We start from the raw sequence: 18,413 nt of genomic DNA, 5'->3' as shown, positions 1-18,413 counted from the left end.
TAGATGTCACACACTTAATCATAAAATCATGAGTTTTCAGTCAATAAATTGCACAGCAAAATGTTAAGATTTGAAAAGATTTGCTTTCTATTGAAAGAAGACTTGAAGATGACTTGTATTCTCAATCAATACAGTTTCATATAATTTTGTACAGGAGAGGAAAGAGGCTGTTGCAGAATTTCTGCAGGAACCCGTTTTCATTCTGAAATGCACCTTATTTAGGCACACAGTTGAGGTGTGTCTTTACCTTTGTTTTGATGTGTTTGGCTCTGTCTGCATACACCAATGTGTTGCGTGACTCCTCAAAGTGCAGGCTGGCCGGGCTGATGTGTGCAATCATAACAGTCTTGCAGTTGCCACCAAGGGCATCCTTCAGAAGGCGAGTCAACTTACTATCTCGGTAGTTGATGTACTTGGGGCCATTCTTGTCACCTGCACAGTATAATGATCTCATGATGTGGCAGATATACAACCTGCTATTAAATATATGATATACTATTAATAAACGATGCTTAGCATTTCATGAACTGAATTCAAACTATGGTGTACAAAAATATTGTTTCATTTAGCTTCAATGTAGATAGCACAACTGACACATTAGAGATGAGAGTTAAAGATTCCATAAAATCCTATATTTGTGTCCGGTCTGTGACTTACTGAGAGCATTAATACAGTTGCCCAGGGCGAGTAGGGATCTGTTGATGTGAGCCCCCTCAACCATCCTTTTGCCACGGTTGTGCGTGTTTGCTGCACGTTCCGACCCTGCTAAATCAATGAGGAACAGTTTCCCAGTGCGTACTTCCTGCATGGTGTTGCGGACTCGGTTACGCTGCTTCACAATGACCTGAAGCACTGCATGGGACCGTGATGAAGTCTTATTGGCTGCGGTGGGCTCCTGTGTGCGCTCCTGATTCCCCTTCATCAACATCCTTATCACCTGACACAGTCAAACATTGCCCTTTAGTATTCATAGACAACACACATGGCTTTAATCATCATCAACATCCTTATCACCTGACACAGTCAAACATTGCCCTTTAGTATTCATAGACAACACACATGGCTTTAATCATCAACATCCTTATCACCTGACACAGTCAAACATTGCCCCTCATTATGGCTTTAATCATCATCAACATCCTTATCATGACAGTCAAACATTGCCCTTTAGTATTCATAGACACACATGGCTTTAATCATCATCAACATCCTTATCACCTGACACAGTCAAACATTGCCCTTTAGTATTCATAGACAACACACATGGCTTTAATCATCATCAACATCCTTATCACCTGACACAGTCAAACATTGCCCTTTAGTATTCATAGACAACACACATGGCTTTTAATCATCATCAACATCCTTATCACCTGACACAGTCAAACATTGCCCTTTAGTATTCATAGACAACACACATGGCTTTAATCATCATCAACATCCTTATCACCTGACACAGTCAAACATTGCCCTTTAGTATTCATAGACAACACACATGGCTTTAATCATCATCAACATCCTTATCACTTGACAGTCAAACATTGCCCTTTAGTATTCATAGACAACACACATGGCTTTAATCATCATCAACATCCTTATCACCTGACACATGGCTTTAACAGTCAAACATTGTCAAACCTTCTTAGTATTCATAGACAACACACATGGCTTTAATCATCATCAACATCCTTATCACCTGACACAGTCAAACATTGCCCTTTAGTATTCATAGACAACACACATGGCTTTAATCATCATCAACATCCTTATCACCTGACACAGTCAAACATTGCCCTTTAGTATTCATAGACAACACACATGGCTTTAATCATCATCAACATCCTTATCACCTGACACAGTCAAACATTGCCCTTTAGTATTCATAGACAACACACATGGCTTTAATCATCATCAACATCCTTATCACTTGACAGTCAAACATTGCCCTTTAGTATTCATAGACAACACACATGGCTTTAATCATCATCAACATCCTTATCACCTGACACAGTCAAACATTGCCCTTTAGTATTCATAGACAACACACATGGCTTTAATCATCATCAACATCCTTATCACCTGACACAGTCAACACATTCATAGACAACACACATGGCTTTAATCATCATCAACATCCTTATCACCTGACAGTCAAACATTGCCCTTTAGTATTCATAGACAACACACATGGCTTTAATCATCATCAACATCCTTATCACCTGACAGTCAAACATTGCCCTTTAGTATTCATAGACAACACACATGGCTTTAATCATCATCAACATCCTTATCACCTGACACAGTCAAACATTGCCCTTTAGTATTCATAGACAACACACATGGCTTTAATCATAATCAAGGGCAGCATGGCCAGCAGCTTCCAACACCTTCACTCATCATGAGAGATCCATTAAAACTTGCTGAAACTTGATGAAACCTGAGTATTTAGTTATTTTTCGGAGACAGAAAGATGACTTTTGACATTACACTATCAGAATAAAAGAACAACTGGTGAACCTGGAAACTATTCCTGGATAATGTATTTACACTTGATCTCCATCCTTAACAAAACAGACTTAATAACATCATATCTATACACCCATAAAGAGATAGTGACAAAGACATCATATACTTATGTTCAACCTTCTGGCCATCTGTTAAAGGGGCATAACCATTACAGTCTTATATGTCAAACCAGACATAAGTTTCAACAGCAGTGTTATATTTGTAGTCCCCAGCATGCAAATTAAAATACAATGAGTAACTCAAGTAACATAATTAAACCAACCTCATCTGTTGACCTTGCAGTGACCTCCGACAACCCTGCAACTTGAACTTGACCCCGTGAGTCTTCTCGAAGGTCAAGAATGCCCGATGAGGGATTTAGGAGGTCGCGGATCATCTCATTGTAGATCTAGAAGAAAGAAAATGAAGAGGCAGATGTCACTACAACCATTTCATATCTATATAACAACTATGTTCTATTCATATCATTACCAAATGAATGGACCGCCTCCGTGGTGTAGTGGTTAGAGCGTGCGCCCTGAGAGCGGAAGGTCGCAGGTTCGATCCCCTACAGTGTCATACCAAAAGATGTTAAAATATGGTACTTGTTGGTCCCTACCTGGCGCTCGACATTAATGGGTACAATAAGGACTGGTCAGCTCGGAGTCAGTATAATGTGTCTGAGTGAGGTATTCATGCTTCAATGCGGCATGGTATCTCAGTGAGCTAGCACTATAAAACCAGCTTAAGTCTGGGCTAGTACAAGCAGCCGCACATACGCACGCATGCACATCGTCATATGAGCGAAATATTCTCAAGCACGACGTTAAACCTAATTTCACCTCACCTCACCAAATTAACAAACCATTGATTCACAATAAAGACTCATTTACGTTCTATTAACATTCTGATTCTGAAATGACAATCATCAAATGGGTCCGGACTATACTGTACAGTGACCATTTCTGAAAAACAGAGTTTAAGATTATAAAGCATCAACATGAGCATTACCTCCAGGTAGGACATAGACACTTTGTAGGCCATGTCGGTGCTCGTCTTCTCCATCTCCTGGAAGAGATCATTCAAGGTGAGGACCATGATGCCCGGCTCCTTGTCTGTCCCCAACATAGTGTGCGTCTTCCCAGCACCTGGAACACACGCAACATCACTACAACAATATCGAACACATGTTTACATGAGCATTCTATACAGTGATTTTGGAGGGGTAGCCAAGTGTTTACCACTGATCACATCAACAGCTTGTATTAAATATACATCAATTCCTTCACTTCAATAGTACATCATTTCCTTCACTTCAATAGCTGAAGTCAAACTGTTATTAAATTGTTGGAACAGCCACCTACCTGTTGCCCCGTATGCGAACACTGTAGCATTGTAGCCTGTGACAACATTTGGAATGAGAATCTTTGTTGTTGCCTCATACACCATTTTCTGAAACATAAACATGTTGTTTTATTTTTTTGTTTGATGTAGCTATAAGTCCAGCTGTATGACTGCTTTCAGTCAATCATCAGGTCTGGACCAGACATACAGTGATGGATGCTATGAGCAATAATCTTGTATTTGTAGAAAACGTCAGTCTTTGTCAGTAATACACTGGTATTGTATGATATGTATGTGTACCTATAGGGATATGTAGTATTATGAATCCATATTACTACCTACTTACAGTATGTAGGAATACTGTATGTTACTACCCTACTTACAGTATGTGGGGATACTGAATGTTACTACCCTACTTAGAGTATGTGGGAATACTGTATGTTACTACCCTACTTAGAGTATGTGGGAATACTGTATGTTACTACCCTACTTACAGTATGTGGGGATACCGAATGTTACTACCCTACTTAGAGTATGTGGGAATACTGTATGTTACTACCCTACTTACAGTATGTAAGGATACTGAATGTTACTACCCCACTTACAGTATGTGGGAATACTGAATATTACTACCCTACTGTAGGAATACTGTATGTTACTACCCTACTTACAGTATGTGGGAATACTGAATGTTACTACCCCACTTACAGTATGTGGGAATACTGAATGTTTCTGATGCTGATCCCTGAGACCCGAACTGAGTGTGGTGATCAGTGAAAGGCTGACGTCAGTCCACGCACCTTGACATATTCATTAATACATTCATATCCAAATCAGTTCCACTCGTCATCCAACATAAGCTATTCATGATACATTACCACTAAGTACAAGAAGTTGATTTTACCTGTACATTCCAAACAGGATTACCTGACACACTGATTTACTTTGCCGCTTGTTTAATTACACTACAACTCCAGCTAACGCAAAGTGCCACATCTATTATTCTCATTACGCAACGCCACTTGAGCTCTGCTTATTGTGGTCTGTCAGGCCAGAAGGATGCTATACTCTGCCTCCCAAGCAGTATCCTTCACTGAATGGTGCTGTGGCAGGCAAATCTTATTATAAAAACATTGAATGAGCATAAATGTTAAGAAAACTTAAATGATTGCTTATTGACTATTAATGACTTCACAAAGTCATCGTGTCCTAGTTGAAAAAAAAGAAAGCTGTACTTGCTTCAAGAAGTAATTACAGAGCATGCAGCAGAAGCTCATCAGTCTGCCCTGTTTGACTGAGCGGAGTATGAACTTCATTAGTCCGGAGACCACCTCCGTGGTGTAGTGGTATGGTACTTGTTGGTCCCTGCCTGGCGCTCGGCATTAATGGGTACAACAAGGACTGGTCGGCTCGGAGTCAGTATAATGTGTCTGAGTGGGGTTTTCATGCTTCACTGCGGCATGGTATCTCAGTGGGCTAGCACTATAAAACCAGCTTCAGTCTGGGCTAGTACAAGCAGCCGCACATACACATACACACGCATGCACGTCGTCATATGAGCGAAATATTCTCAAGCACGACGTTAAACCCAATTCTACCACCACATCATTAGTCCTGACCTTGTCAGTCAGGACCTCAATAGTTTGGACTTGTTTGCTCAGGACCTAGTTAGTCCGGACCTTGTCAATCAGGACCTCAATAGTTTGGACTTGTTTGGTAAGGACCTAGTTAGTCTGTACCTTGTCAATCAGGACCTCAATAGTTTGGACTTGTTTGGTCAGGACCTAGTTAGTCCGGACCTTGTCAATCAGGACCTCAATAGTTTGGACTTGTTTGGTAAGGACCTAGTTAGCCCGGACCTTGTCTATCAGGACCTCAATAGTTTGGACTTGTTTGGTCAGGACCTAGTTAGCCCGGACCTTGTCAATCAGGACCTCAATAGTTTGGACTTGTTTGGTAAGGACCTAGTTAGCCTGGACCTTGTCAATCAGGACCTCAATAGTTTGGACTTGTTTGGTCAGGACCTAGTTAGTCCGGACCTTGTCAATCAGGACCTCAATAGTTTGGACTTGTTTGGTAAGGACCTAGTTAGTCTGTACCTTGTCAATCAGGACCTCAATAGTTTGGACTTGTTTGGTCAGGACCTAGTTAGCCCGGACCTTGTCAATCAGGACCTCAATAGTTTGGACTTGTTTGGTCAGGACCTTGGTGGTCTGGACTTAGTCAGGTCCTTGTAAATCTTAATGCTCTATGTGAAAATATGAGTGCAGCAAACTCTGCTAGGGCAGCAGGTTAACCTGTAGGAACAATACAGTGGAAGCTGAGCCATGGATATTATGGAATTGAAATCTCTTCCATAGACAAATCCAACATGCCTCAACACAATGGAAAACGGCAGGCAATTGTTGGTAAAGCGATCCATATATCAGGTGTTACATCAGGTGTTGGTAGCAACACTGTTAAACACTTAGCCAGCATAAACATTGTTCCCAATTCACATGACTCACTTTCACTGCTATTGTTAAGTGTAGCGTTGGCAGGTCAGAAACCAGTAAGCAGTTTTGTCCCACCAAAGGCAATTTCCGTTCCTTCAAATTATTTCCATTCAAAACAACAGTTCTAGTTTACAAAATACAACTATTAAGATATTTCATGCTTTATTGATCTGCAAAACTGGAAATTCCAGAGTTTAATGAATACCTAAGAATGATATCAAAAACCTACCATACCCAAACTATTATGAACCTTGCCGTCTAGTGACAAAATGTCATTCACAATTCAGCAATAATAAGGTAAGCATATATTGATCTTTGTTGTCATGGAAACTAACCTTCCAAATTATAAAAGCATCAGTTCAAACATTGAAACATAAACTTCATAAACAATCCTTATTTGGAAAATAGTATGTATTAAGATACATCAATTAAAACTTAATACATCCGAATGATATTGAAGCTTTATGGTCTATCAGCATTGTGAAGTTGCAATGTAATGCAGCAAGGAGGTAAATATGAAGGAAGAGTAAGTAATGTGATATGGAGAATCATCTATATTTGATGGCGTGAGCAGTCCTGTGGTATCTTGTGTCTCAGTGAATGTCACTACCGTGGGTAACAACTGCCACCGGAACTAACCGCAATTCATATGCAAATACAATGTATTTACATCAGCTGGAAGATTGATATAATTCTGGTAATAACAAAGCAGATATGTTTCTGAGTGAGCGAGTCAGACCCGAGACCCAACTCCTGGTATTTATACTCAATATATTCAAGAGCAGTCCATTGTACACTGTTGTCGTCAGTGTAGTTTGGTTTCCAAGTGTGGCCAAGATAGACGATAGTAGACATTGAGAAGGTATCCAAGAAAATCCTGTGGTAGACAGCATGAAAGAGTTGAAGCATTGCTAAACAACACTACTCTAGATCACAATAATGTGTGTAGGCTGACAAATTCAATCAAGTACTGTACAGTGATACTTCATAATCACACCATGGTGACCGGTATTGATTGCCTATATAGTTTAATAATCTGCTAGACATAATCACCATCAAACATTCTGTGGCTTTATCAAAGTGACTTTCTCTCTCCTCTATCTATTATTGGGGCGGTGGGTAAGCCTGGTGGTTAAAGTATTCGCTTGTCACACCGAAGACCCGCGTTTGATTCCCCACATGCATACAATGTGTGAAGCCCATTTCTGGTGTTCACCACTGTGATATTGCTGGAATACTGCTAAAAGTGGCGTAAAACCAAACTCACTCACTCACTCTAAGCATTGTTTAATGAATATAATATTGAACACAACTGTATGTATTTCATATACAGTGTTACAAACCCATGTCCAATACATGCTAACCCTCAAAACTCCAACCAGTTCCCCAACTTACTCCACCTTGTCGGTCCTTCCCCACTCAAGCATTAATCAATGTCATAGTTATAAAAGTCTGTATGAAATGTAGGATTCTTGTAGGAACATTGTATCTATTGATACATACTGGGACACAATGTATCCAGCCAACAATGATGACTAGTTGTGTAGAACACTGTATCTAATGATACATAATGGGACACAATGTATCCAGTCAACAATGATGACTAGTTGTGTAGAACACTGTATCTGTTGATACATACTGGGACACAATGTATTCAGCCACCAATGATGACTAGTTGTGTAGAACACTGTATCTGTTGATACATACTGGGACACAATGTATCCAGCCAACAATGATGACTAGTTGTGTAGAACACTGTATCTAATGATACATAATGGGACACAATGTATCCAGCCAACAATGATGACTAGTTGTGTAGAACACTGTATCTGTTGATACATACTGGGACACAATGTATCCAGCCAACAATGATGACTAGTTGTGTAGAACACTGTATCTAATGATACATACTGGGACACAATGTATCCAGCCAACAATGATGACTAGTTGTGTAGAACACTGTATCTAATGATACATACTGGGACACAATGTATTCAGCCAACAATGATGACTAGTTGTGTAGAACACTGTATCTAATGATACATACTGGGACACAATGTATCCAGCCAACAATGATGACTAGTTGTGTAGAACACTGTATCTGTTGATACATACTGGGACACAATGTATCCAGCCACCAATGATGACTAGTTGTGTAGAACACTGTATCTGTTGATACATACTGGGACACAATGTATTCAGCCACCAATGATGACTAGTTGTGTAGAACACTGTATCTGTTGATACATACTGGGACACAATGTATCCAGCCACCAATGATGACTAGTTGTGTAGAACACTGTATCTGTTGATACATACTGGGACACAATGTATTCAGCCAACAATGACGATTAGTTGTGTAGAACACTGTATCTGTTGATACATACTGGGACACAATTTATCCAGCCAACAATGATGACTAGTTGTGTAGAACACTGTATCTGTTGATACATACTGGGACACAATGTATCCAGCCAACAATGATGACCAGTTGTTGGTCAAATTCATTATTTATCATATCCAGTGACCATCCAGGCAGACACATTGACAACATACAACAGAGATAGTATCGAGGCTTGGAGACAGGTACCTACAGTTTGTCAATATTTCCTTAGACAGCTTGACAATAACCTGGGATTGATTAGAACACCAGGGCAAACAATGAAATCAATTTTAGATTGTTTGACAGTTTTGCTTAAACACATGTATCAATTCTTTGACACTTTGTTAGTATACAAAATAAACATACATTCCATTAATTCCAATGTCAAACATTTACATAGGATGTTCTGTTGATATTGCCATGGAAACAGTATACAGACCTACATCAAGTTATGAAATGGTTCAAAGTTTGGTTGGTCTCCTACCTGTGTAGCTGATCCATCAAAGGTGGTGTCAAACACAAACTGCTTTTCGCGGGATCGGTTTTGGCGAAGAATGTCATCTGGATCGTCCAAGGGATCGAGCAAAACAACCATCTGTAAATGTGAAGTACCAATGTTAGTACTACAATGTTCTACAAAAACAGTGCATCACTGTTGGTACCATCTCATTTGATAACAACTTTAAACTTTAAAACAACAGAAGAACACTGATGACAATGTCTTGTCTGCAAACAACTCTAAATATTGTTAGTACTATAAATGAAGTTGATAACAACTTAAAACTTCACATGATTTAAAAATCATATCATTTTACAACAGCACAACACTGTTGGTAAAACATTATTCTACACCTAGACATTTGTGGAACTACCTTATTTTACATTTACACTGAAAACTGCTAGTATTACCTTATTGAAACAACTGTAAAGCCTTGGTGGACATTGTATTACCATTTGTGATACCTGTGAATCACTTTGGCACGACCCTATTTTACCATACTGAAACATAGCACAACCTTTTTTCACTGCACCATCTTTTAATGAATATAGGGCCCACCTTTTTCCCCAGGGCAATGACCCTGTGTAGAGAGGGGGTAGATAACGCACACCATGTGTTTTGATGACGTGTTCCTACTGCACACACATTACAGAGGACATGTAACCCTGGCTAGACCATATCAACAAATAAATAGTCAAGTCCACTTTTTCATCCTGGTTTTACACTCTCTGGTAATAAAGAGTGTTCACTGAATGGCTGTACTTTTGTTTGTAACTTATTCTATTCAATGTAGAATGTGTATAAGAGGTCTTTCCAGGCTTCATATCCTGCTCAAAGCGCACACATATAATTTGATTATTATTACCCCGGATAATCCAAGCTGCCTGAGAGGTGCTAAAAGGTTAATAGTCACATGACTTATCCCACTGGGTACCCATTTTCTGCTGGGTTAACAGAGGCAGGTTTGAACAAACGCACTTGCTTACGGTGAGACCACATGTATCAGATGTGCTTCATTGTGGGGCAGGACTGAAGTCCTAGAAACTCTCAGGAGTCAAGCTGCCAAACACGGTCACCCATCCACCCTCAACGTCGCTTAACTTCAACTGATTTGTGACCTGAGCTCTGTGCACAGGACCACACACCAATATATCAAAACTGACCAGTACATTTAATATTGTTTACATAAATGTCGAGGTACCATGTGTGAAGTGATGTTCTGTACAGTCACTTCAGTCAGATTACTGCACTGATGTTATAACACTATAGTTGTCAGAGAATGGCCACACCCGTCATGAATGCCACAGGGGCGGATACAGCTTTTTGAGAAAGGGGGGTGCACACTATTGAGTAAAGGAGGGGTGCACACATAATTTTCACCTGAGTTTCAATGGTCATTTAACAAACTTTCAGCATAAAAGGGGAGGTGCGCACCCATGCACCCCCCCTCTGGATATGCCTATGTCTTAGATCGGCCTATGTCTTAGTAACTAACTGCCGCCTTAGTTTATGCAAAACTACACACAGGTATCCTAATCTTGGCACATAAACAATGCCTAGCAGAACACCTGACATCACTGAAGGAACTTGGTGTTGTTCTTTACTGTACATAAGAATCTTTTCCCCCAAACATTTATGAATCCCCTTGAGATGGTTGCACATGATGCTTTGGTGTGCAGTTCTATCAAGGAAAGACGACCTTAGTTTACAACCACAATGAAACTACAATATTTTACAGCAATGAAACAATATCTAAAAATGGCTTAGATTAATTAATTTTTATCCATAGTAACACAGTCATTGACTTGATTAAGAGGCTTCACTGGCATGCTCAGCAACATTGTTTAAGTGCTCTCAAAATTAAATCTATTCCACAGACTCCAAAATACTAGTAGTAAAAACTTCCATCTCTCCTATACAGCATAAATAGCAACACTGAAATATTCAATTTCACACATTTGTTCTCCAATATGGTTCAACTATCATCTTACATGATGTATAGTCATGTAAAGTATTAGAGGTAAGTTATAACGTATGATAAGTAAAGATTAGAAGTCCCCCCAACACTCCTGGGTTATGCATGTTTTCCAATACGGTTCACCTATCATCTTACATGACGTATAGTAAGTAAAGATTAGAAGTCTCCCCAACACTCCTGAGTCTCCATGATACGTACACCAGGCAGAATGTATCACAGCAACCTGCCTTCACTCAAGTGCTAGCACCCTGTCATGTGACTTTGCACTCACAAAAGCAATCAGTCATATCGAACTGATCTCATCGATCTCAGGCAAGTCGACAATCACCTGGCTTATACCCAAAGCTGCTAATGAATCCCCCTGGCTGTAAGTGAATGGTCAACTGCCTCGGCAGGTCAAGCAGGCCTGCTACTGCACGATATGGCTACAAATGAGAGGAGCCAGAGGTACACGCACAGTCAAACACCACTTGCTGGGGATTGTCACTTCATGCTTAATTCAGAGTGATACCTTGTGCCTTCATGTTCACCAACAAAATCACCCTGTGGTTGCAATGAATATTTGCTTGTAGCCCAGATATATGTTGCAGGTCAGTTGCCAGTTAGCCCACTGTCTAAAGCTGGCTGGGATACATGTATAATAAATGTAACACTACCAATTGTTCTTTTTCCTGTTGTATTTTTAATAGCCCTATCTCAATTTTTTACAAACTTCTAACACAAAAATGAATAGAACTGTTTTCCCGAACTGAAAGTTTGCCTTCCAAACAGTTTTTATATTGACAAATGCTTTAACCTTTAATTGAACATCCTTGATTAAACATGTATTACATCTTGCTCTATTGAAATAGTTACTCAAGCCAGTTAACCATGGTATGCAACATCTCTTCCCATTTTAGAAAATAAAAAAAACGTAAAAGGAAAAAAATCCAAGATTATTCCAAGGTCCATAAAATCAGTTTATAAAATACACTGTCATGTTGACCCATAACATATGTACTTCACTATATATATAGACACACAAACACTTGACGATCTGCTCCATATACCATACACTGACCTACCATTTGTACGTACACACAGCCCACATGACCCTGTGTCTGTATAACAGTCTATAGACTGATCCCCCAACACACAGGCAAAGATAACACAACCAATCTTAGAGTAAGGTCAATAAATCAGCTCATATTATTCACCACAAGGTTTGTACAAAGAGGTCAAGAAGTTGCTTTTATTGTTGTGAAAATAAATACTTTATTAACCATTTTATTTATTTGTTTACTGAAAGAAATGTGATCAACATACCTTCTAAATATATCAGTTACTCCTGGAAATCATTGCAAATATGTTGACAGAGAAATATCATAAAGTTGTGTCAAGTTCCAAAGGATAAAGAACACAGATATAAGTACCACATTTGTTGAAATAAGGTGATATTAAACACTGGTTGTCTTATGTATCATGAGTATCATGGCTTTGGAGAATATTTTCCCACTAATTATATTCATTCTATGTATCATACAGGTGCCCTCTCATCACAACCCTCTAAAGAAACTAATCATCTAACAGGCACCTAGTCTTACTAACTTGCACAGAATCTAAACTGAAAACCATCCCGCAACACAAGGTATGTTCTTCCTTGTCATCAACTTATATGGTGTATTTGCAGTATAATCAGTCACAAAAAAACAAATCATGTTAACACTGGTGTCCAGTTGATTTGTGCAGGTGAAATGGAGTCTCCTCCTTTACGTAGCGACAGCTAAATCATTCAGCTGTAAGTAGTTTCAACGTGACAGCCATAGTTTTAATGGCCAGGTGTGCTGGCAAATAGGTGCGTTATACCGAGAGTGTAAGTCCGAATCCCAGAGGGAACTCCACCCAATAAAGTACTAGCATCTGTAGTTTACTGAGAAAGTGTTTTCCCAAATATATCGTATGTTGTGTTTCCATGACCAGTTGAAAATCTAGAAAAGCAATGCAACATACTGCTTACAATACATCTTGGTTTCTTGACTGTATAGTTGGATTCAGGCATGGACGCAACAAAATTTATAAGAGCGTCCACAGGGACTCAGAAAAAGTCCAAATACTTTTTTGTAAAAATTCCAATCAAGTGACAATAAGTTATCACTGACTTTGCTACTAGCTGGGTTATGGTATTATTTGCCATTTAATTACTGTAACAATGTGATGATCATGATACACAATACAATAACAGTATGAAAAATAATATTTAAGTGTCTGGGACCCCCATTTTGTTGTCCAGGACCCCTGAAAATTAAGAGTATGAGTCCCAGGGGCACTCAAATACAGGACTCCATGTAAATCCCTGTGGATCCCTAAACTTTGGTATGTTAGCTTCCAAGAAATCAATTTACGTTGAGATGTGCAGTATATAGTTGAGTGAGTGAGTGAGTTTAGTTTTACGCCGCTTTTAGCAATATTCCAGCAATATCACGGCGGGGGACACCAGGAATGGGCTTCACACATCGTACCCATGCGGGGAATTGAACCCGTCGTGATATTGCTGGAATATTGATAAACGCGGCGTGAAAGTAAACTCACTCACTCACTCACTGTTTTGTCCACTGCATTACAACATGTACCGATCACTCGCGATTGGTAACCAGTCATAGGCCATTGTCAGTTGTTCAGTGAATTTTGTTTCCATTCTATTGTCATCAGTACTCTGGAACCAGTGGCAAGTTGCAGATAGGAGCAATGGAGTTTGGACGTCACTTAACAAATGAGCATTTTTGGCATGACGAGCGAACGCTTTAACCACTTGGCTACCCCACAGCCCCGCAGTGCAGTATATTGGAACACAGGATATCAGTTACTAACTATGATAGTGTGAGGAAGTCACATTACTGGGTAAATGACTTGTTTGGGCATTTATATATTCTTGTCAAAACATCAAACAAAAACATCTCTTGTTTAACCAACAGAATCTAAAGAGGTGATGGCCGATCCATACTATTAACATCATGTTGGGGTCAATAACAAGACAGTTTTCAGTCAACTTTAGGTATGATAGTGTATTTGATCTTCACTTGAAGACAAATAATCGTATCAGCCAAACATGTATGTGGACATGTCCAGCTTTCTCCCCAATATAGGCCCGGGAGTGGTTTGTAAACATTTCAGTTATTACAAACACATCTCATATGACACATAAAACGTTATTGAATATCATAGCCGGTGGTGAATACGTATTGTGAAATTAAACTGTTGATTTATGCATTGTTGCCATGGTTGCACAACAGTAGCACAGCGGCCATGTCTCAGTGATAGTAATTACTGACATTAGAGTTACAAAAAACATCAACAGAAAGTTATCGACCGGGTCGTGAATTATAGGGCGAATGGTGAAGATTGATTTATCAGCAAGTGACAAAGGTTCACGGGTCTTGTGAGAAGGATCTACAACAAGAGATCAAGTCAGTCATATTAATCAAATTAACTGTCTGGAAATAGATTTAGGGCTTCACTAACCAGGATGGTTTGGTCTCTCTCTGGCCCGCCTTGATTATGCTGCACAGACATGTTATGGTATGCTGAACAATACACAAAATGTGATTTTCTTTGACAGGCATTTCTTAGAAGTTGATGGATGAAGGTTTAGGATAACAACTTCTGTATCATACTGAAAATGTATTGGCTTTGGGCTTATATGGATCCTAGACAAGCCACACTGATCCTTACACAGGGATGAGAATTGGGTATGAGTGAAAAACGAGGAAAATGAGCCACAGGTTTAGACGATTCACAAGAATGCGGAATATTCTCATCCCTGCTTTTACTGTTGTAAAGTATCCTTGCTTGACAACAATATCAGGATCTATACTGAAACCTTGCTTTTACAGTATAGTAAAGAAGTTGCAATCCATATCGACTGAATAAACAGTGGGGAACAGGAATCTGGACAGACAAAGGATGCTGTTCACACCTAATACAATACTTCCTGATGTTTACAGAAGACTTGAGGACACTGTCATGACCACTTACTGTTCATTAGACATCAATATTGAGTTTGGCTACAAAATAATTCTTGGTTTTCATTTATTATTTCCCATTATCAATAATGCACAGAAATGTTTTTCTCTACTATATTAAGGTAGACAAAACATCAGCAAATAGGGATTGATAATTGACGCTGAACTTTTAAACGACAGGGAGACATTTCTGAACAATTTGATCAATGTTCCATTGTTATGTGATAAAAGAGCACCTGCAGTGGGTGTTCTCAAATCTGTGAAGTGAGTAAGTAGGTGTCAGTGCTGTTGTACGAGATTCTCTGTATGGAAAGGTCATATACTGACTACATGGCATCAAGAGTTGCCCAGGGGAGGTAGGGTAGCCAAGTGGTTCAAGTGTTCGCTTGTCACGCCGAAGACCCGGATTCAATTACCCACGTGGGCACAATGTGTGAAACCCATTTCTGGTGTCACCTGCTGTGATATTGCTGGAATATTGCTAAAAGCGGCGTAAAACTAAACTCACTGACTGAGTTATCCACTGCATTAGAACATGTACCGATCACTCGCACTTGGTAACCAGTCATAGACCATTGTCAGTGTATTTTGTCTCCATTCTATTGTCATAAGTACTCAGGAACCAGTGGCAAGTTGCAGATAGGAACAATGAAGTTTGGACGTCACTTAACAAATGACAATTCAGAAGCAAATAGATCCAGGATATGTATCATGAATGAGACATACTATACTGACTGATCTCTGATGGCCTAGTGCTGGTTAATAAGTGCCACTACACAGTCACTGTTATCAAAAGTCATTAGGCTGAGGCAGATGCTTTCCTATACAGAGACCCTGATTGATCACACCAGAAAATGATTCAAGGTAGATTCAACCTTTAGATAACCCACATATGCCTCCCAACAGTGGCAATAAAGTATTGTCTAGAGTCATGCCTTTTCAAAATGGTGCTTAAAAGCCTACATGAATATGTTTGGGCCAACACATATTAATGAAAGAAGGCAATGTCCAGTGATTTCAAGAGTCACAACTCCAATATACACTGCTGAGGAACAAAACAACCGTCAAGGGTCATCCCTGATGACTGAGCGCCAGTAAACAGTCTTCAGCTTGAACCTACTGAGGGCAGGCACGTCTTCATGGAGGCAATACTCCAACACCAGTATATGTACACTGTCATAAACCTCAATCGTTTGCCAAGGACAAAGCTCTTCTGCCCAAACAACAGATATGCTGACCAATCAATTTGTCTTCAATTCCCATGATCCTCTTAGAATTACCTTCAGAAATCCTTCTATCAAAAGGACTGATAAAAGAATAACATGACCCTGAGTGTGGGATGCTAGCTTTAGTGATATCCTCATGCCTGTAGCCAGTGTATGTATGGTGATGACGGCTCTTCCATTCCTATCACCTCACCCAAGTCTTTATGCTTGTCACGATCGCCAGGAACTGTACAGTCCTAATTTCCTGCCAATATCCCCTATACAATTTAATCATGAGATAACAAACGCTGTTGATGTGTAGGATACTATTTGATGCCTGAATATGGACAAACAACACAGAGTCTAATTGTCCTCAACAGTGTGCCCCTGGACAGATGTGTTTGTCATTGTAACCTGCAGGTCCAACTAGGGCTGTCGTGATTCTTAGATGTATAGCACTGCCTTGGAATGTTTAACTTCTTTAAAAGTGGGTTCGATTCCAAGATATATAGTGGGTTCAAATCCCAAATTTATAGAGGCTTTCAATCCCATGTTTACAGTGGCTTTCAATCCCATGTTTACAGAGGCTTTCAATCCCATGTTTACAGTGGCTTTCAATCCCATGTTTACAGAGGCTTTCAATCCCATGTTTATTGAGGGTTTCAACCCCATGTTTACAGTGGCTTTCAGTCCCATGTTTATTGAGGGTGTGTATAGAAGGTTTGAATCCCAGGTGTATAGAAGGTTTGAATCCCAGGTGTATAGAAGGTTTGAATCCCAGGTGTATAGAAGGTTTGAATCCCAGGTTTATAGAAGGTTTGAATCCCAGGTGTATAGAAGGTTTGAATCCCAGGTGTATAGAAGGTTTGAATCCCAGGTGTATAGAAGGTTTGAATCCCAGGTGTATAGAAGGTTTGAATCCCAGGTGTATAGAGGTTTCTCATCAACATGAAGGGCAGAGAGGTAGCCTAGACATTAAAGCATTTGGTCATTACACCCATGGCCCAGGCTTGATTCCCCATTTATGTACAATGTGTGGGGCCCATTTCTTGAGTACAATCACGATATTGATGAAATATTTCTAAAAACATTAAACCAAACTCACTCACTCACTCATCAATATGATCAACCTTCCTACCTCCTCAAGCTGACACTGAAATAATGGTCAAAGCTTCACAATGTAAAACAAACTAATCCTCTTCAATGCAAAATGGGCATGTATACCTAGTATTACACGGTTGTAAAGTGAAATGTAACATATTCTTGTCTGATGGTATATACAATTGTCTCTGTTAGTCTCTCAAACTCAAGTTTGTTTAGTTGGGTCTCAATTTCTCTTTGATGTTGGAATATGGCTTGAATGTATTTTCTTGTATCTAACAACAATTCTATTAAAAGACAACATGTACTGTGACAGACCTAATGAATGATATATTATCTGTCTTCAGTGGAGGTCACCTGTACACAAGCCCTACCCGGAGTACAATGTATAGGGCATTGGCAACACGAGGACTATCCTGTTTGCAGTTATAACTAATTACACAAATTGACTTTGAGGATGTAAATAAGGACCTTCCAGGCAGAAGAGTCCCTGGGACAATTTGATGCCATCAAAAGAAGGAAGATGTTTATGAAGCAGTCAAAGGACACTACCATGAGCAAGATCAAAGAAACTGAAGACAATCACCATCAACTGTCCATACAACACACTAATCAATAAACACCTGTAATTATGTCCACCATCGTTTACATGTCCTCCTTTGCAGACTCTCCCCTTTCTGTCCTGAGTGGATGCCGATACTGTGTTTAGTGTTCATCAATATTTCAGATATGCATGGGCCAGATATTTCAGGCCATCTCATTAGTGAGGTGAAGATCTCCTTAATTAGTTAATACCTGGGTACACTGATGATGACCTGAATGTCTCGGTATCCCCACGCACATCTGTAATGCCTGAATCACTAATTACTACTTTTGCCTGACTGGTGAGACAGGGATATGCATGT

General features: G+C 39.6%; 1 protein-coding gene across 1 annotated transcript in view; it reads right to left on the bottom strand.

Moving 5' to 3' along the window:
* The window catches only part of LOC124277985 (kinesin-like protein KIF19), a 45,745-nt gene that overhangs the window by 11,299 nt on the left and 16,033 nt on the right, over positions 1–18,413 (bottom strand). Inside the window, 6 exon segments of the mRNA XM_046713713.1 lie at positions 248–432; positions 658–937; positions 2,789–2,914; positions 3,517–3,653; positions 3,870–3,957; positions 9,212–9,322. Coding sequence (XP_046569669.1) covers positions 248–432; positions 658–937; positions 2,789–2,914; positions 3,517–3,653; positions 3,870–3,957; positions 9,212–9,322 — 927 coding nt within the window.

Source organism: Haliotis rubra, unplaced genomic scaffold (genome assembly GCF_003918875.1).
Source record: "Haliotis rubra isolate DU_JTF1 unplaced genomic scaffold, ASM391887v1 Scf23, whole genome shotgun sequence".
NCBI lineage: Eukaryota > Metazoa > Mollusca > Gastropoda > Lepetellida > Haliotidae > Haliotis > Haliotis rubra.
This window is presented reverse-complemented; position numbering and strand designations above follow the sequence as displayed.